The following is a 20,351-nucleotide window of genomic DNA, read 5'->3' as shown; positions in this document are numbered from 1 at the left end:
TTGTGTAATCTAATGTGGTGGCGGTCGTCACAAAACAAAGGTTTTTAAGTTGAAAGTGCATGCATGGGGCGCTTTTATATAATAATTACCTTGAATCCTCGACCAAATCACTCTTCAGACAATCCTGCCTGCTTATAAGCAGTAAAACTTTCGTCTTGTTTCCACCTAAAACCGGCGTTTGAACGCAGCGTGTGTTTGAGTTTATCATAATAAAAGCTAACTCAGCTCTGCCTAGGTTGGTCCCCAACGGGAAGGCAATGTTTGTGGAAGTTGTCTTGTCAACTGATAGTGAAGTCTATGAATGAGTTACTTTTTCAAAAGTAACTTGAACAACACTGGTTGTCACTGAAAATGCTAATTTGAACAAATGCAAAAGTATTGGAGGGAAAAAAAACAATCAGAGAAATTGCATCAGTGCAATTGCCTTGCATGTATTCTTCTGCAGTGTAAAAAACAGCATTACTACTCATGGAAAGATGATGTCGAAAGCCAGAATCATAAACAAAGCTACAGATAAGACATAACTCTGTATTAACACAATGTACAAGTAATGTAAACATTCCAAAAGAAGGTCAACAGATTAAGTAAACCATAATGTGAACATTTTTGAAGTTACAAAGAGGTCAGCCAGTGCGCCATTTTCAATAATACATTGCAGAGGAAAATGCCCAGCCCACCCTTCACCAAATAACAGACTGTTCTTGCAGTGTAAGGTGCTGGTGTCCAAAATCCTATTATCCATCAATATCAAATACCCTCCGGTAGAACAAAGACACAGTGGTATACTCAAATGAATTGGATATGCAAAAGATGCACTTACTCAAAGGTCAGTCATGCCTACTCATTTCCTGATTTAACATTTTTTAAAATAGTAAATGTGAAAGGATATGTGCAGCTCAACAAAACGTTATCAACCTTCAACATCCAACAAAAGGACACTGTGCAAAAGGTTGTATGAAACCCAGATGAACTTTAACAACTGGCACCATGCATGCAAAATACACAGTGACAGATATTTTGCAAATCAGTTCATCCTTCCTTCTATTGCAAATATTAACACGCATCTGCAAAAATATATATTCTATAGAGGTGTCAGAAGACACAGAAAAGCACAGGCGTCTTAAGGAATGAATGGAGAATGTGGGTCAAAAACATCAGCTGTTCCATATCAACATATGGAATCAAACCAAGCATTCCGCCTCTGGGCATGATGATTGTGGTAGCAGGCTGTTATAGTGTGAAGGAAGTTCCCACATTCTCTGGCCTAGACAATATAGGGGAAGGTAGTGTAGTGGCACTGACAGTATAAAAACAAGGTGACTTTTGATTCCTCAATGTGACTTTTGGTTCAACAGTCCAAAAATGGATTTATCATTTATAATTTATTTATTTAGGGTCCTTTTACATGGTGACGCTGTGACACCAAGATGCACCAAATGTCTTGCAAAACGTGCTCGCCTGTTCCTTTTGACAGCGAAAACGGAAAACTTTTGATTCCGACCTCCAGAGCGGAATAATTCGATTGCGGGGATTGCTCTGCAACCATATGTATGAATCGCTCTCGCTCCGATGACATCAGCACTACCACATGTCACTTTGGGCATGTACAGTCGCTACTACATTCAAAACAGCAAACATGGCAGAATGTTGGCTTTAATTTACCATTTTTATGATATTTTTAATTTAAATTTATTTTATGTTCGCATTTTTGTTCCTTTTGAAGCAAAAGGAAAAAAACGTATGGACACCATTGCTTAGAGAGGATGAGTGTGTTGTCTTCTGAGCTGAAGAGGTTGTTGTCAAGGAAGTGCATCATTGGCTGTCGCCTTGTAAAACTGCACTGCCCCCGAGGGCCTGGCATGAATACTACATCGTTTTCACGTGGAATTGCGACATCGTTCGAATGGAGATGGAACCAAGACAGAACCATGTAAATGCAAAGATAAAATGTTTTAGTCTTGGAGCGTCACCATGTAAGCGGCCCCTTAGACTTGCGATTAGACTTCAAAAACATAATACTGACCTATGAAATACAGGAGAGGTATCATGGCCGTTTGCAAAATAAAGGTTTACCACCAAAATTTGTCACGCCCCTATTACGTTTGAAAAATAAGTATAATGGTGCCTAAAGATAGGAGTTCAATTCTTTTGTTGAGTCAGACAACATATAGTACATGGGTGGCCAAGTCCTGTCCTTGTGAGCATCAATTCAGTCTGTTTTCCATGTCTCCCTTCTCTAACACACCTCAAACAAATGATCAGCTCATCAGCAAGCTCTGCAGAAGTCTGACAATGATCCTGATTTTTTGATTCAGGTGTATTAGAGAAAGACATGGAAAACAGGCTGGATTGAGGCTCTCAAGGACCGGACTTGGCCCCCACTCAACAAGCATAAATGATATTTACCAAATGACGGTTGCTCAAAGTATTTAGGTATAAAAATCATAATTTTTTTAATGCTCTAAAAAAGAGAAAATTACTACGCTACGAGTGTGGACATGTTGTGATGTCAATTATACCCATGCACATAAACGCTGACAAACACATGGGCATGATTATATTAATGTAACGTGGAAGGTAATCAGGGTTACTTGCATTCGATTGGCTGAAAAAATACTGGCAATAAAACTGCTGCTCACACTTAAAATGGCCACCTCTGGGATATACTGGATTTTATTCACGTTTTTCTCCACTATTACACTTCAGAAAAATGAAATATTGTGTTTTCAAATTCATTAAGCAAGATTCTTTCTGTTGGGGTGCGCATGATAAAGGTGATGTCTGTCCTTTTAAAACACTTATATACACTATACTGCTGCATATCAATCAAAGAAGGGTTATGAGGGCATTTTCAAACAATCTGTTATTCAAGACACTTGCCAAAAATCGCATGTCTTTATAAGTTCACTCCTGGGTCAGAACACGAAATGAGAAGTAGAAATAAAACCTGGCGCTACACTTCAGAAAGTTTGCAATACATTGTACAGTTAGAAAGGGCTTTCCATGTGTCACTTGTTTAGAAGGGGTGTCAAGAGAAAATGCCTCCGATCAAAAATTAATAACCACCACCAAAAGATTTGTCAAATGATCTGTCTGGAAATACGAGACAAAAGAAGAGACACCTGCATGGCACTGCATTTGGCGAAAACAGAACGCTGAGATTATGGGATTATTTCACAGCCAGAGTTCAAACTACTTGTTGTCATTTTAGTCAACCATGTCGTACGCATACTAACATTATTTCAGACAGGACAGTAAACAAAATCTGTAACAGGATGGCTGTAAAAAATAAAGGACGCTTCAATGGCACCGCTAGCAATTTCAAATACATGAAAAGGAATATTGCAAAGAGTGGGACAATTAACTTTTAATTACGGTAACTGCTATTGACAGTTTGGCAGTGAATGAGTTAATGGCACTATCATTTATTGCGACGGAGAAAGATAATTTGAGTGTTTTGCGAGAGTGATTGATCAAATTCTTAGGTCATCATTAGCTTTTGTGAGAATGCAATACTTGTATAATTATTGTTATTATGGATAATGTTCACGTCTACAACACTATTGTTAGTAAAGAGCTGGAAGTGATTTTCGCAACAGGCATGCACTCCTTGCACTTTGTATGCATTATCTGTGAAATGAGCGGAACAGAAGCCTTATATGGAACACACATCTGTGTTTAATGAACTTACTCTGTAAAAAGCTGTTGACAGTGGCAGCAGCGCGGCAGCCACGGTGTACTCCTCTGAGCTGGAACAGTCCTGTAGGTCAAACAACAAGAGACAAGTGAGAGCGGGGCAAGACGCAGCAGGTCACAGGTTATGCAGATCTGTTACGGCTCACAAGACACACCAGGATCACTGGAAAAAAATGAATGTATGTTTTGGTAAAAAAAAAAGGTCAGACATCGCGCTATCGCTTCTACATGTTCCGAAGCAATATCATAAGACGCGTTTCACTGCATGTGACACATGTGAATGATCAATGTGATGAACACCAAGTAACTATCCGAACACCAGTTACATAAAGACAGTCTTGTCCTGTTAAATGTCAGCGCCAAGCAAAGAAAAAAATCCGCCAAAACCACTCAGTTCACCATGCTCCATAGTAGACATTGACATATGCTTTCAATAGCCTTATATAATCTTTGCCCTGACATACTTGTTTAAGCGCAACAGTCTTGAATTTATTTGTAACTTTATTTTTGCAATCTTGAACTACATCACATCAAGTTTTATCATAACCATTCACGAAATGTTGCGAAAAAATCTTATTTGTTCTTCCTCTTTTCAGTCTTTTTGCCAGGCCAAGTCAGAACCAATTCTTTCTCTTTGCAGCCTTAAATCAAGGAAATAGTTGGATATATTTCCTCATCGACAAATAATACTGTCATCTCTGCAAGCAGTTTTTCTTTTGTCATCCCCCTGTGCACCCGCTTGTCCATCTGTCTTGGAAACTTGCTAGGATTTATAATCCTTTTTACTGGCCCAGGGCATCTTTTAAAAGTATATGAGTAATAGAAGAGCTATGGAAAAATAATTTACACAAACTGTAGAAACATGAGGCCCAACTACAAGTAACTATCCCAAAGCTATTCAATTCAGGGCAAATTTGTGAACTCATTATTTTTTCAAATGGGTAGCATTCAGCTATTTATCCATAAAATACATGCACAATCATTATTATGCATTTAGACATAGTTTGGAGTACCTGTTAAAATGTCATATTCACAACATATACAAAATCTCAAATATAACAGTGAAATTTAAATGTAATTTTTTGGGGGTGTAATTTATTTCATTGTTGTCACTAACTGTCAAAAAATTCGTTTTTAATATTTTAAATAATTAATATTCATGGAACTAGTTTTCCATAAAAACTTATCAAAGCAAGTGAAATACTGTAGGTTGACTTGAAGTTCCCTAAGTTTTTTTATTTTTATTTTTTATTATTACAGCGTAAGTGCTCACATGCAAGTTACGTAATAATACGGATTTTTTTTCTCCACACAAATTAAAGAAACACTTAGTAGCCTCTCAGTTTTGGTCTATTTTAGTGACACTAGTGGACAAAAGCGGTAGTGTTTGACCTTAAGGAAGACTGCGTTTCCTCATTAGGACATGCGCACACCAGCAGTGTCGTAAAATCATCAATCAATCAAAAATCAATCTCCCGATCGCCTGCAGATGGATTAAACAACATTTCTGTTTCCAGCGGCTGTGTGAACGATGAATAGTAATAAGGTAATGTATCCAGTTGTGGCTAAACAATAGCATATGATGGTTAGCAGCCATGTGGCTTTGTGTGGCTAACCTCCAAACCCCACCCGATGTCGTTAGTGCTGACGAGTTTGGTTGGGGGAAGGGGGCTTTACATTCTGTATATCCTGGTAGCCTGCCTTTTTTTCCCACTCCTTAGACAAAACTTTTTGTCTCTTGTTGCTCTGCCATCTTTGCAGGATTCATGCGGAAGCTCTCGCATTGACTTCCATCTTTATAATGAATGGGGAAAGGGGGAAGTGACGTATGTCGTAAAGCAGTCAGCACATTTGTAGTGTTTTGTGTGGCAGGGTTCCTGCCACTCAAAGTTAATTAGTGCTGGTGAAAGCGATACAGAGCCCCTCAAGATAAAAGAGTTGTCATTCAATTAGTTTTCAGTTTACATATCACAAATGTTATGAAAACATTTTATAAAGGTTAAAAAGTTACCAAGTGTTGCTTTAAATATTGGTACAGTGGGGCAAATAAGTATTTAGTTAACCACTAATTGCGCAAGTTCTCCCACTTGAAAATATTAGAGAGGCCTGTAAATGTCAATATGGGTAAACCTCAACCATGATCCCCAGATGAGCCCCAGATCGAGGGAGATTATCAGTGGTCTTGTATGTCTTCCATTTTCTAATAATTGTTCCCACAGTTGATTTCTTTACACGAAGCATTTTACCTATTGCAGATTCAGTCTTCCCAGCCTGGTGCAGGTCTACAATTTTGTCTCTGGTGTCCTTCGACAGGTCTTTGGTCCTGGCCATAGTGGAGTTTAAGAGTGTGACTGATTGAGGTTGTGGACAGGTGTCTTTTGTACAGATAATGAGTTAGAACTGGTGCCATTAATACATATAACGAGTGGAGCCTCGTTAGACCTCCGCCAGAAATCTTGCTTGTTTGTAGGTGACCAAATACTTATTTGCCACTCTAATTTGGAAATAAATTCTTTAAAAATCAAACAATGTGATTTTCTGTTTTTTTCCCCACATTCGGTCTCTCATGGTTGAGGTTTACCCATGTTGACAATTACAGGCCTCTCTAATCTTTTCAAGTAGGAGAACTTGCACAATTGGTGGTTGACTACTTACAGTATTTGCTCCACTGTATACGGCAGTTCATTAATATGTCAGAATTAATTGCCATTTGCCACCATTATGCTTCCAAAATTGCACTAATTGCATGAATACAGCAACATTTTAGGCAAGGTCAAGTTAAAAAGGTGGCGCTCAGTGGTGTTTCAGTAGAATACCATTAGGCTCAAAAGCACATTAAAAGGCATCAAGCAGGAGCCTTTGTGGGTTTAAAAAACTGATGAGAACAGGAGACAAGGGTGCAAGTTAGTCTCCAAAAGTCCTCCAGTCACAGGAAATTGGTACTTATCGGTGCTAAGCTATTGGCCTCAAGGAGAATAAAGCCAGAGGAAACAAATGTAATTCCATGTACAAACAATGGCGCTGATTTTGACCTGGTGGCGTACCTCAAAACCCTATATTGGATTGTTTCCTAAAAAAACTACAAATGTTTCTTTCGTACTGTGCCTTACTACAAACACATGACAAAGAATGTGTGTATACATATTCTCTCACTGAGAAATCAAAAGTTCACAGCATAGGGTGAAGAATGCAGCATTCTGATAGTGGTCTGTAATGGGGCCCCTGCTGCCACCATTGCTCAAGAGAAGACCAAAAAAAAAAACCAAGAATGTACAGAGGAGCGAAAATGCAAAACACAAGCGCTGCAGCTACACATGAAAGCCAGCCGGCCCCCCGGCGAGGACTGAGCAACAGCTCTGTTTAATTTTGCTTGTCACTTGTGTTTGTCTTCTCTGCCATTCCGGGCTGCGATAAAAAGTTCCACCTTGGAGCGGCACCAGAGCATTGTTTACAGAAATCCGGAACAATGCTGCAGGTCATGGGAGTTCACAGTCGGAAATGCACAGGTAACGACTGAATCTCTAACTAACCGAACCAAAACTAAAACACTTCAAACTCGGTGACACATTTAACACGTTTTTCGCTACAGAAAACAACAAATTGGACATGCCCTGTTGCTCACAAGAAACCTATGTCCTGTAGGAGGCACTAATGTCCAGAATCTTGCGTGTTGCGCCATTTTCACAATTAAAAATAACTATAGACTGGATTTATTATCCAGATGCACATAAAAAAAAATGGTTGACTCACGCAACTCTAATGGAAATGTTTTTGTTAAAACGGTTTTGCTTGTACATAAAGCGAGCCTAAAACATATGTTAACTTTGTTAGATGTGCAATCCATTGATCGGTGGGCGGTGAATGATCATGATTCAGTGCTGCCAGCCACTTCCACTTTAAATGGATTGGAAGTGTTCTGCTGTCACTGGAAGCCAATGTGTGTTAATGCAGGGGTGTCAAACTCATTTTTGTCACTGCCACATCATATCATTTCTTTCAGAGGACCATCGTGAAATCGAATCCACATAAAAGTATGATCATTCCAAAATTACGGCACATACAAAACAAATTACTAAATGATACCTGCTTGTGAAATCAGAAGCTGCTGAACACCATGTTGTTTACTATTTTTTCAATTTTAAAAGAGGGACTGGTAACAATAATGCTAGCAATAGCTGAACTTTTAAAAAGTGTCAGCAATCTGCAATTTTATCGTCTCGGCAAGAAACATGAAGCTGATGCACGATTTGCTTTTGCGGGCCAAAAAAACAGAAGTGGCGGGCCGGATCTGTCCTGGGGCCATGAATGTGAGTTAATGTACTTATGTCAAGTAACCGATATCAGGTTGAGCCAACTTCACAAACTTTAATCTCCTCTAAGCAAACTGGTTGAGTTGTGACGGCACAAAAGCTTTCTAGATAAACTCACAAAGAGATAAGCACTACAATCTACAAAGGGCTTGAGAACAGAAGCAAAGGAAAGTGAAAATGGATTTTCCAATGACGTGGGCAACATAAGAAAAGTATTGAAGGCAACAGCATTCAGGGTAGCGGACCCATGGTAGGTTTTCCAGGGTGTCAGGACTTAACAGTCAGGAACCTATCACAATGTTTTCTGGCTGCTATGTAATCCCGCTGTCTTCTTTCCTCCCATTATTTACTGTATTTCTCACCAGTTATTTCCTCCCGCTTGAAGCTGCGACAACACCTATGATGACTAACATGGCTATTCAGCCTCAGACACGTACACTATGTCGCTAGCACAAAATGGGAACTCAAGCATGTGATAGAAATGATCCAGGAAGTCAACAAAGGGAAATTTTCTGAGCCGCTATCCAGGAAATCTGCTGGAATGAAGTGACGGCACTTTTACGCATATAAAGCACAGAAACATATTTTAGTTGACTGGAACAGGGTTCCAAAAGGAAGAAAAGACCGCATAGTTGACCTCTAGTGGTGCTAGAGAATTCCGAAACGTGAATTTAGCACAATTACGTGGCTGAAACTGAGCATCCAACGGAATGAACATGGGAAGATTACCCAATTCCAATTGTCCATTACGACAGTGGCAGATAAAGACCATGTTCGGGTGCCCATTTCTATGACATCAAAGAGGAGGACACTTTTTGGCATTTTATGAGGAAAGAAAAATGGCTCCATAACCAAATGGTTTTCTACATGATGATAACTAGTGCTGCAATGATTAATCAATTAACTTGAGTAATTCAATTACAAAATTGTTCGAATCCATTTTGTTTAATTAGAGTGGCACTGCAATGGTTTGTTTTGAAAGTGTTTGCATTTAGTTTTATTGTTTTGGGTGGATACACTGCCTTCAAGTGGCAACAGTCAATATAACATAACTCATTTAACATGGCTGAATCCAGCTGCTCCCTGTTAAGACCGACATTAAATAAGTTTTTGTTTGAGCTAATATGTTTTTTTATGCATTCGTAATTTAGTTTTTACGTATATTTAGCAGTTTTTTGGGGGGAATGTGTTTGAACGATTTGTTTTGAGCATTGTAAAACAACGCTAGCATTTAAGCTAGCGGACTTTGGCTATGCAAGGTAGCCAATTTTTCTTTTGTTGTACTTAGATCCTCATTTATTTTTTTCTATGCCGTTTGAAACTAATTTCAGGTATTTTGTTTTATTTGCAAATGAAAGTGCAATTCTGCATAGTTTGAAGAAACATTTGGGGAATTTTGTTTTGTATTCACATTTAATGCTCTTTTAAAAGTACAATCTTAGCACGCTTTTCTTTTACATCTCCTAAAATTTATTCTGCAATGCATTAAATGTTCCTAATCCGATTACTCAATTATTCAAACTAACTAGTTGATAGTTTAATCGACTACTAAAATAATCATTAGATGCAGCCCTAATGATAACATTCATTACTTCATTTTCACAAGCCTATCCCAGCTGACATTGGGCAAAAGACAGACTATACCCTGAACTGGTTGCCAGTCAGTCACATGCATGCAATCATAATACAGTAATTCTAAGAGATGTTATTCATCACAAGTCAAGTTATCTATGATATACACGATAAAGGCCTATGTGTAACAGAAAAAATAAATATTTGGACAAGGCAGATTTTATTTAGAAACAGTACTTTTATCTTGCAAATGCATCCCTCTGGAAAAGTGCAGTGTCACAATGCAAAATATTTATGCTCTGAATGTGCAAACTAAATTTGCATATAAATGAATTCCGAAATACAAATCACGGTTCTTATTAGAACTTTTATGTAAACAAGACAGGAAACAGCACCATGTAAAATATTCAAGTAAAAAGAGAAAATGTTTAGGACACAACATGACGGAGAAAACCTTTACGGGATTTACTATATTTACAAAAGGAAAACAATCCAGCACCACCAACTACTGCCAAATCTAACTTGGTAAGCGGCTAACCGCTAGAATGCTATTCCAAACAGAACGATTGGATTAAACAATTCCCTTTAGTTAACAGTTGCGTTGGCACATGAAAATGACTTATCTGTGGAAGTGGTGCCAAACCGTTGACAGCATAACAGATGATAAAAAAAAAAAAAATGCTACGTTCTACCTGGAGTTGCTCTCAATGCAGCAAGTACTTGCATTCACAGTGGAGTGTGTTGCGTTGAGGTGAAACTCCAGAAAGAGAGGACACAAAGGTATCCTGCTTGAGGCTGCACTAGTTGCAGGACAAGGGATTTAAAATTGAGGACTGTCCTGCATAAAACAGGACGTGTGGCCACATGGGTACACATGAGAAGTCTACCTACTGTGCTAGCCAAAAGTATTGGCACCCCTGCAATTCTGTCAGATAATGCTCAATTTCTCCCAGAAAATGATTGCAATTACAAATGCTTTGGGAGTAATATCTTCATTTATTTTGCTTGCAATGAAAAAACACAAAAGAGAATGGAAAAAAAATAAATAATATTTTACACAAAACTCCAAAAATGGGCCGGACAAAAGTATTGGCACACTCAGCCTAATACTCTGGAGTCCTTGCTGGCCACTTTAGAAGTCTCCAGTGCTATGTCTCAAACCATTTTGTAGTGCTTTTTGAAGTGTGTTTTGGCTTTTGGGTCTTTGTCCTGCTGGAAGACCCATGACCTCTGAGGGAGACCCAGCTTTCTTACACTGGGCCTTACATTATGCTGCAAATTTTTTTGGGTAGTCTTCAGACTTCATAATGCCATGCACGCGGTCAAGCAGTCCAGTGCCAGAGGTAGCAAAGCAACCCTAAACCATCGGGGAACCTTCGCCATGTTTGACTGTGGGGATGATGTTCTTTTCTTTGAAGGCCTCATTTTTCCCCTGTAAACTCGATGTTGATGCTTTTTCCCAAAAAGCTCCACTTTTAGTCTCGTCTGACCAAAGAACATTCTTCCAAAAACATTTTTGGCTTTCTCAGGTAAGTTTTGCAAACTGCAGCCTGATTTTTTCATGTCTCTGGGTCAGAAGTGGGGTCTTCCTCGGTATCCTACCATAGAGTCCCTTTTCATTCAGATGCCGACGGATAGTACAGGTTGAAACTGTTGTACCCTCGGACTGCAGGACAGCTTGGACTTGTTTGGATATTAGTTGAGGTTCTTTATCCACCATCCGCACAATCTTTCGTTGAAATCTCTCATCAATTTTTCTTTTCCGTCCACATCTATGGAGGTTAGCCACAGTGCCATGGGCTTTACACTTATTGACGACACTGCGCACGGTAGACTTAGGAACATTCAGGTCTATGGAAGGAGATAGCCTTGAGAGTGCCCATGCTTCCTCACAATTTTGCTTCTCAAGTTCTCTGACATTTCTTTGGTCTTTTTTATTTTCTCCATGCTCAATGTGGTACACACAAGGACACAGGACAGAGGTTGAGGCACCTTTAATCCATTTTAACTGGCTGCAAGTGTGATTTAGTTATTGCCACGACCTGTTGTGTATGTGCCACTGGCAAGTTCAAGATGTTGTTAATTAGGAGTTTTGTGTAAAATGATAATGATTTTTTTCCCCCATTCTCTTTTGTGTTTTTTCATTGCAAGCAAAATAAATGAAGATATTATGATCAAAGCATTGGTAATTGCAGTCATTTTCCTGGAGAAATTGAGCATCATCTGACAGAATTGCAGGGGTGCCAATACTTTTGGCCAGCACTGTAGTTCCAATTTTCAGTGACCTTTGTGATCGAAGCAGACAGAGGACATGTTCTCACAGCAAAAAAATGTATAGGCTAAATAATAATAATAATGTTTCAACAGTTAGAGTGATCTTCAGGCTTACTGTAGAAGCAGGGGGTGCCATCTTGCAAGAGAACAATGAGTTGGATTTTCTCTGAACATCTGTGTGGAACATGTGCTAGCCTTGCCCACTTCTCACTTCAAACTCACCATCATGTGGTACATATGGCCTTGGCGGCACCGTGGCCGCGTGAACCTCCCACCGTAATCCTCTCTCCCAGTAAACTGCCATTCAGAATGTGTTTTTGAACTAAGATGAGGCCCTGGGCCATGAGAGAGCAGAGCACAGAGGACTAATAATCCTATCTCACAGGAAATGGTTGGGATGCCAGGATACATCCACAGCAGGCTTTATTCCCCCACATGGCTTGTCGACTTCGGGGAGCTGGAGCACTGACCGGTGTGTGCACACACAACTAGATGTGTAATTAGCTCAAATGCGTCAGTGGGCCTTGTTACTTTATGTGAATCATGGCACAGAGACAGATAAGGATAATAACCTTTGTTTAAACAGGAAAAAATACTATAAAATTGTTTTGGCCGAAACAACGCATTCCTGAGAATGCATAATTTTGAATCATATGGTCCAGGCTTTGAAATTTTTTTTTGCTGGGAACAATTATAGTTTACTTACGCCATTAACTCAATCAAATCCATTGAGGACGATAGATGTCCAATTCATTTGAAGTAGGAAGTTTGTTCATTGGCTGCCATGCTTCTCAGTCCAAATGGATTGGACATCTGCTAGTGACAAACTAATTTAAATTCACAACAGAAAGACCCACATGATTGGACGTGTATCAACGTCAATGGCAATGAAAGAGTTAAAAATCATTCGCTGCCATTGACTAATTGTGAGGTTGGCGGTAAAGAATCTGTAACCTTCAATGGCAGCCAATGAGTTCATTGGTAAATATGTTCAATACTATCTATGATAATGCTACAATGATATTAGATAATATTTTATGATACTATATATTCATCATAATACTTTACAGTGTTGGTAAATCTTCAGTCAGTGATGCGGTATGGCCACTGAATGTGCAAACACCAGCAAACCAGGAGTGTGATAAATTACTACACAATATGTGGTGTATGAATAAATCAAAGTTAATGAAAGTTAACAAATGGAGCCAGAACTATTACTATTACATTGGGAAAGAATCAGCTACTAACAAAGACAAACACATAATTATTAGTAACTTATTTCTCTTTTCATAACTTTTTCCCAATCCAAAAATCATTATCTTAGTATGAAATGGACGATATCGTGATAGAACATTTTTACCATGTCGCCCAGCCTGTACTAGAGCCCTAAATACATATATCAGAAATTCACTTGGGCAATGGTTCTTAAGTGTACTTTTTAAATCAGTTTACAATCATAAAAATCAGATTCAGATTAACGTGGACAGTATAATGATAAGTCATTGCTGGCCTTCTCATACATTGTGAATCAACGTGTGACACACATGTTGACGCCAGAAATCCCAACGAGGGATCATGCTATCATCAAACAAAAAGTAAGCAAGTAGCATTTTCTACAGAATAGGTCAGCCTTAATCCTTACATGCACTTTTATACACTTCACTAGTAAAATATTAGTGCGGGTCTGGGGCTCTTATGTGGCAGGGGCTGCAAGAAAGGGTGTGAAGTAATAACTTGACCGCCACTTTGCTATTTATATTCCTTTTTCAGCTCATCTCAAAGAAATCCATAAAACAATGAGCTCAGAACAGATGTTTTGTTCCAGTGACGGGGGGGAAGACAATAAACTCAGAATGTGTGTCACGATTTTTAGTGACATGCCAATAATAATAATAAAAAAAAAATTAAAAAAAAGACATTTCCAAAAATATTCACTCCTAGACAATTGGTAACAGCAAAAATAGTTATTAGTGAAAAAAAGCAAGGTATGCAAGTCAGTAACTAAGTCAAGCGCAGTTCATTTTAATCTCATCAGGCAGTGAGACTGCTCCTGCCAATCAATATTTTTGTCAAATTGCCATCACTTCAAGACTGTATTCATGCCCTGAGAGCAGCTGCCAGGATTAATTGGCTTAGCATTAAAAAATGACTGGAATCTGAAGTCACTCGATTAAATCTGTACACTGTGCGCTGCTTAAAATGATTAAAATCCAGAGAAAAGGCTGATTCAAGGCCGTAAAAATGAAGAATTAGCAATAAAGATCTGAATGCTTTAGCTGAGTGAAGCGTCACTCAGTGCTGCGCAAAACACGCAGTTCACTGCCTTTGACTCTTGATTCAACCATGGTGGGAGGAAGGGGGGCAAACAAGCCATCTGATAAACAATGAGCAACATAACTGGACTGATTCTTACACCATGTTGTAAACAAATGGCAAATACAGGAAAGCTAAAACTAGGAGGAAGGGTAATAGTAGGTCTTATGTACAATTGTGCTTGTCTGACACTGCTTTTGCTTAAAAGCTGAGCACATTGTAAGTATTTTCCTGTTTTGATTTCCGTTCTGGACGGATCCACGACCATAAATCATGGTTATTTTTAAACTGAAATTATTTTATGTAAGAGGTCGGAAGAAAATCTGGGGTAGTTGCAGTTTTTGCTACAAAACTTAAACAGAAGAAAAGGCTCGAAATCCTGTAGTCATTTAACAAGTTGAACTCTTATTTTAAGCGCTTAACCCTTTATAGAGCACTAATGTAAAGGCTGAGTTATGCTTCTACCACAGACATACGCCGTCAAGGCAGACCCGATTTACGACCCTCCGGCATAGCCTGATGTGCTTCTCCACAAAATCCTGACTACGTGTCACGTCAACGTGTGGTGACGTGACACAAATGGACTGTGAATGGTCCACTCAGACTGTTGTTTCAGGTTCAGCACGAAATCACCGCCATTTTCAAACATTGTTGTGCTATATGCAAAAAGGAACAAGTCGACGAGAGTATCATCGAAGAGGTCCGCAAGTACGAGAACCTCTACAATGTCTTGTCAAGACATTATAAAGATTGCCAAATGGCAAGCAATTCGTGGAAGGAGACTGCTAAATATAAATGGGTGGAGGTCAGCAAATACATAAAAAAATGGAAGAACCTCCAAGACAAGTATGTGTGTGTTCGGAAGCGAATGGTTACACAAAACGGTGACCCAGCCGGCCAAAAACTGCCAGCTTTTTATCACTCTGTTGTATTTTTTTTTTTTTTTTTTTTTGTTGATACACTTTATCATTAGTGTACATATGTTTGCTGTGAGTCTGTGACTTATTTACATTTTACACTTCAAGTATATGAATAATAAAGCTCAGGTATGGTGTCAAAAGTGTTGTTTTGATGTTTAATTTCAACAACAGACAGTTCACAGATTTGATACCTCATCACTGATTGAGAGTGCCTCGGTGCTTTTATGACAACGTGTTTACCATCAAGGCTTCCAACGCAGTTTGGGAAGTTCTATAGCCGCCAGAAATCTGCTATGGCTTCCCGCTAGTTGGTTGTAGGACACGGCAAAGAAATCGGACAAAACGCTGGATAACGCAGCTTGCTGGTTTCCACCCGATGGTAGAATTCGTAATGTGACTGCATCAACAGTCGGACAGAAGACCTCTGCAACAGTTTTCTGCATCGCCTCCGCGTCAACATTTGTATGATCAACATTTGTTGTTTAATGCTGATGAGCTGAAGATCCACATTCAAGCTTTCCATCATTGTTGGCACTGTTGTCTGACCGAAAGAAAACTAGGCGTCGACAAGAGTCCCCCAAAACCAAACAAACACAACGTCACACCCCTCTTGTGGCTTGGCGGTGAATTACAGAGCAACGCGTTCCCTTGCCGCTGAACTTTTGAATGCTCATTGACGCCGTAGGAACTATATCGTTGCTACGCCATCACCGCAATGCAGATGCATATCTCAGGCTTAACTCATTGGCTGCCATTGATGGCACTAGACATCAAATCCATTTAGACTAGGAGAGACTGCTCAAGAAAAGCCTTCATTTATGTTACATCTAAAAACTTGAATGGCTGACGTGACCATACTTTGAAAAGTGATGGGGACCAATTACCTGCAAGGCACAATTCATCATCCGAATGATGTAGTCAAACTGTTGGTGGTCAAGTATGGCCCGATTTTGCTGGACATGAAGACTTAGCTCCTCAGTCAGACACTGGCGAGCTGCTTTGCCTTTGAGGGCCCGCAGAGCAGCAGGAAGAGTCTGTCAAAAGGTGATGGACAGAGATTGGGTTGGAGAAAACATCCATGTCAAAAACAACAACAAAACTATGGAGAAAATTCCAATTCATTCACTCAATTATATCTTCAAAGACTAACTGTGGCATCTAACTCGTATAAATATTAGTCTAATGGAATGTGATTCCATCGGAATACATATGTATGCCATCTAAGTATTGTCACTTGCGGTGCGGTGCAGTTCCTTTGGTCATTTTAATTTGATGAGCAAGATTGCATACTGAATTAAAATAAAGCAAGTATTCCAAATGCAGTATATGCATTGCCTTGAGCCAAGCCCTGTGTTTATTCTGACCGTTTGTCAAAGCAGGTTTTATAGGCTTGGTAGTTAAGAGGATAAATGGTATGCATTCTTACATAAGCAGCAAGAAGCATGCTGGATTATAAAATAAATTTATGAAGCCAGTGGGGCTGTTGGCCAGCGTAAAGAAACATGATGGAAAACATGTAGTAGTTTTCAATATCTCATTTTGTACATGATGAATTGAAAATATTAAATGTCATGAAACAAACTTCATGATTGTACACTGAACCTTTTCGGTCTCGAGGGTCTTGTTTTCAAAGATGAAAGATATGCAGCTCCTCACTACCTCGAGCCTGCGAGCACTGTTAAAAACCGAGCCGGTCTTTCCCATAATGGAAACTGAAAAACACATTTAGGGAATCACTCATCATTCACTGTCAGCGCCTACTTCAAATGGATTAGACATCTATTGCTGTCGATGGCTCTGAAACATGATCATTCAAGGATGGTTTCGGATATCATCATAGATGTTCATACCAACAGGAGGACCAGCAGGTACAACACACTTCTTCTCAAGCCGTGTCGATGGGAGTGCATTGGCATGTTTGGCCACACCCTCCTGTAGCAGCTTTTCCACTTGATCTTCACACAACAGGGGAAAAGGTACCTGGTGCACCCGGAGGTGGGATCCCTCCGACGGTCTAGGAACTTTTTGGAATGCCATGTGAGGATTCGGAATTTCCTACAAGAAAACAACACACACACACAAACAATACCAAAAGTATTAACTAAAAATTTACCAAAATGAAATATAGTAGTGCCTTTATTTTCTAGTTTAATTGATTCGGTAAGCAACTCAAAACAGTCCTTCCTGCTTCCCAAAAGAAACCCACACTGGTGCTAATGCATAACACACAGAACTTTTCGCTCATGTATTAACAGAATCAAAAACAACATTGGTATTAGAGGTGTGCAAAATTTCCGATTCTTAGATTATTCGCGATTTGGCCGTGGAAGATTCGAGAACGATTCACAAACATCCAAATTCCGATTATTGAAATATGCCAAGTAAAGCGGAAGTACAACACACTCAGCGCGCCGCGCGGTCTTTGGGACGGAACGGAGTGGGAGTAGCTAAACATCATGCTTCTCATTACCCGGCCCCTCGGGTAATGCCAACGCTCAACTCACGGCTCTAGCTCAACTCATGCCACGAGATAAAAAAACACAACAACATACCTGACTGCTGCCGAAAAGCTGCTACATGTACAGCTACATAATGTTACGGTAGATATAATTTATATAGGACTAGATGCAATAAAGACTCGGTAGCGGTAGCAGCACATCTGCAAAAAGCTAGATGTGGGCGTTAGAAACGGCCGCCATCTTAAAGCAGTAAACTTCCCTGCAAGGCTGTTGTAGCGAACCTTCCAAGCAAACCTAATTAACTTTTTATCTAAAATACTCCTAAATCGGTAAAATATTAACTTGAATCTATCTTTAAAATAGTTTTAAAACTTTCACATGTCAAAAGTAGACAAAAGGGAAATTATGGAATAATGGGAGCAACTTTAACAACTTTAACGGTTGATTCACAACATTAAATTAATTGAATGTAGTTTAAAGCTGCTGATACAGAATGGGGACTGGAGTTTTTTAATTTAATGTTATTTTTGTATATTTGTTTACTGCTATATGTTAACTTGATACTGAAATAGTAGTTTGGTTTAGCCTGAGAGTATTTTTGAACAATTTTGGAACTAATGTACAAAACTTTAAAAAAAAAAAAAAAAAAAAAAAAAAAAAAAAAAAAAAAAAAAAAAAAGGAGGGGGGTGCATCAATAATCGTTTTATAATCGAATCGGAGCCTCTGAATCGTAATTGTAATTGAATCGTTTGGTGCCCAAAGATTCCCAGCTCTAATTGGTATGCAACAAAATGTTTCCTATTCAACACAACAACAAAACTGGTCATCTCACATTTCTGTAAAGTTGCTCTGAGAGTTCTCTGATGCGCCTCTGGAACTTTGCAGGATTGAGTTCCTCTTCCCTAAAATGTTCAATGTCTAAGGCCACAAGCTGCAAAAACACAAAGAATACACAATGTCAACTTTCCAGGGATCCATGTTTACAAAGATGGTGCATCTGTTTAAAAAAAAAAAAAAAAGATAATACGAGCCTACTGTGTAAGAGTATCCATAGTACATGTTCTCATCTTGAGCATAAGGGGGCCTTACCTCATCAAAGAGATCACAAGCTCGGTAAGGCGGACCACGCTCTGAGACAAAGCCAGCGAAGGCCATGCCATCCAAGACCTTGGTGAGGAAATCGTTCTCAATCAGGCCCCTCTGGCCGAGAAAGGCAGTCTGGATAATGTTAGGATTACAAGTCACAATACTGCACGTAGATGAACAATGTTAAACAACTGATATGATTATCTGCAATGTTGAAATTGAGAGTAAAATATTTTGTAGGAGAAATAAATGTACCTGAGAAGGCATTTATTTGAGGGATCATTATTTGTTTGTGGGCGCACTCAAACATGCCCTACTTACTGATTCAAGGCAAATAAACTGAGCATAATTATAACAGAATCCATGTGGGGTACTTTGATGATGATGTCGTGCAGGGTTACAATGGAAACACCTCTGACGTAAACAAACAAAATACCTAGTAATGCCTAATACATTTCATATGGCAAATTTTAGGAGAAAAAAAACTTTGTCAAATGATCGTATTGTCAGGACGAGTTCAAATCAAACTCTGTTTACTGAGTATTGCTGGAAGATTACAAGACCCTTGTTCTTTCCGGGAAGGATTTGCTAAAAATATTTAATCAATCGGTGACTAGGAGGAAAGTTATGTTTTGGAGCATTTTTCCTAAGAATTTGTACTTATCTTACCTTGTGAAAGTGAATAACGGGTTCGGAATGGATGCGAATGAGCTGCAAGCATGACCTGTAGCCCTGGAAGAGTTGTGCAAACAGCCTGAGGAACACGGCCCTCACCTCCTTGTCCTGACACACATACACCACGTCAAAAAAAAACATGAAGCAACATTACAGTGATTCCTGCGTTAATCAGCAGGTTCAGATAAGAGTCAGTTGATGCTTTCAGGATAAAAGGTCTTTTGTTGAGAGCAACCTGTATGCTCCTCGTGGCGGTAGGAAGACGCTAACCGATGAGTAAAAGGACGGCATGTGATATCGATGCTGCCTTACCAACAATTTGAGGTTGGAGGGTGTACTGCGTGGTAGAGGGAAGGCATTGTCTGCAATCTCCAGATCAGGATGCAATACCTAGAAGACATGAGCATGACGTTCTCCAGAAACGAAATCAAACAAGAAAAGTCCGTTCTGAGTTTATTGAGAACAACTCCTGAGAGTTTAAAGTAAGTTAATAACTAAAGTGTATTTTTTCATTTGAGGCAATTTTTTGTGACGTAAACATTATGCTTGTTGAGTGTAAAATGATCGATGTACTGGCACGGCTTACTAGTGACAAGGCGGCTTGTGTTTGGCTGAGCAGAGGTTCAGGGAGAAGAGACAAGTGGATGCACTCTGGGATTTTTATTGTTCCTCCATCCAGGTCCGCGATGATGACATCCAACTGGGGACACATAAAAAAACTGACATATCAGGTGATTTTATTATACCTGGTGGGAAGGAAGGCATGGAAAAGCACGTGGCAAAAGCAGCCTAATATAAACTATGAGCTCCACAAGAACACATTACCTTATCTGCAGACCAATTTATGTGCTTGTGAAGCTGTAAACATTGTATCGTCACATTCTGAAGAAAAAAAAAAATACAGGTTGGGGGATTTCAGTCTTTGCTTACCAAATCCTGGATTTCGCTCTGAAACATGGAGTGAACACCGATGATAAAGGGCGTCGGGGAGCTCAGCACCTCAAGTAGACGTGACGGCAGGATAGGGATGTAGGGATAACTGCAG

The 20,351-nt window shown here is 39.4% G+C and overlaps 1 protein-coding gene across 2 annotated transcripts in view; it reads right to left on the bottom strand.

Moving 5' to 3' along the window:
• Positions 1 to 20,351, bottom strand: part of sbf2 (SET binding factor 2) — a 143,013-nt gene that overhangs the window by 62,367 nt on the left and 60,295 nt on the right. For both annotated transcript variants that reach the window (XM_057859758.1, XM_057859839.1), the window contains exons 8-17: positions 20,237 to 20,345; positions 19,893 to 20,006; positions 19,619 to 19,696; positions 19,301 to 19,414; positions 18,635 to 18,763; positions 18,378 to 18,476; positions 16,936 to 17,140; positions 16,688 to 16,797; positions 15,970 to 16,119; positions 3,692 to 3,760 (exon numbers count right to left, since the gene is read on the bottom strand). In XM_057859758.1, the coding sequence (XP_057715741.1) occupies positions 3,692 to 3,760; positions 15,970 to 16,119; positions 16,688 to 16,797; positions 16,936 to 17,140; positions 18,378 to 18,476; positions 18,635 to 18,763; positions 19,301 to 19,414; positions 19,619 to 19,696; positions 19,893 to 20,006; positions 20,237 to 20,345 (1,177 nt within the window). The remainder of the gene's footprint in view (positions 1 to 3,691; positions 3,761 to 15,969; positions 16,120 to 16,687; positions 16,798 to 16,935; positions 17,141 to 18,377; positions 18,477 to 18,634; positions 18,764 to 19,300; positions 19,415 to 19,618; positions 19,697 to 19,892; positions 20,007 to 20,236; positions 20,346 to 20,351) is intronic.

Source organism: Corythoichthys intestinalis, chromosome 1, assembly GCF_030265065.1.
Source record: "Corythoichthys intestinalis isolate RoL2023-P3 chromosome 1, ASM3026506v1, whole genome shotgun sequence".
Classification (NCBI taxonomy): domain Eukaryota; kingdom Metazoa; phylum Chordata; class Actinopteri; order Syngnathiformes; family Syngnathidae; genus Corythoichthys; species Corythoichthys intestinalis.
Note: the sequence above shows the minus strand (reverse complement) of the source record. Positions and strands in the feature narration are given on the sequence as shown.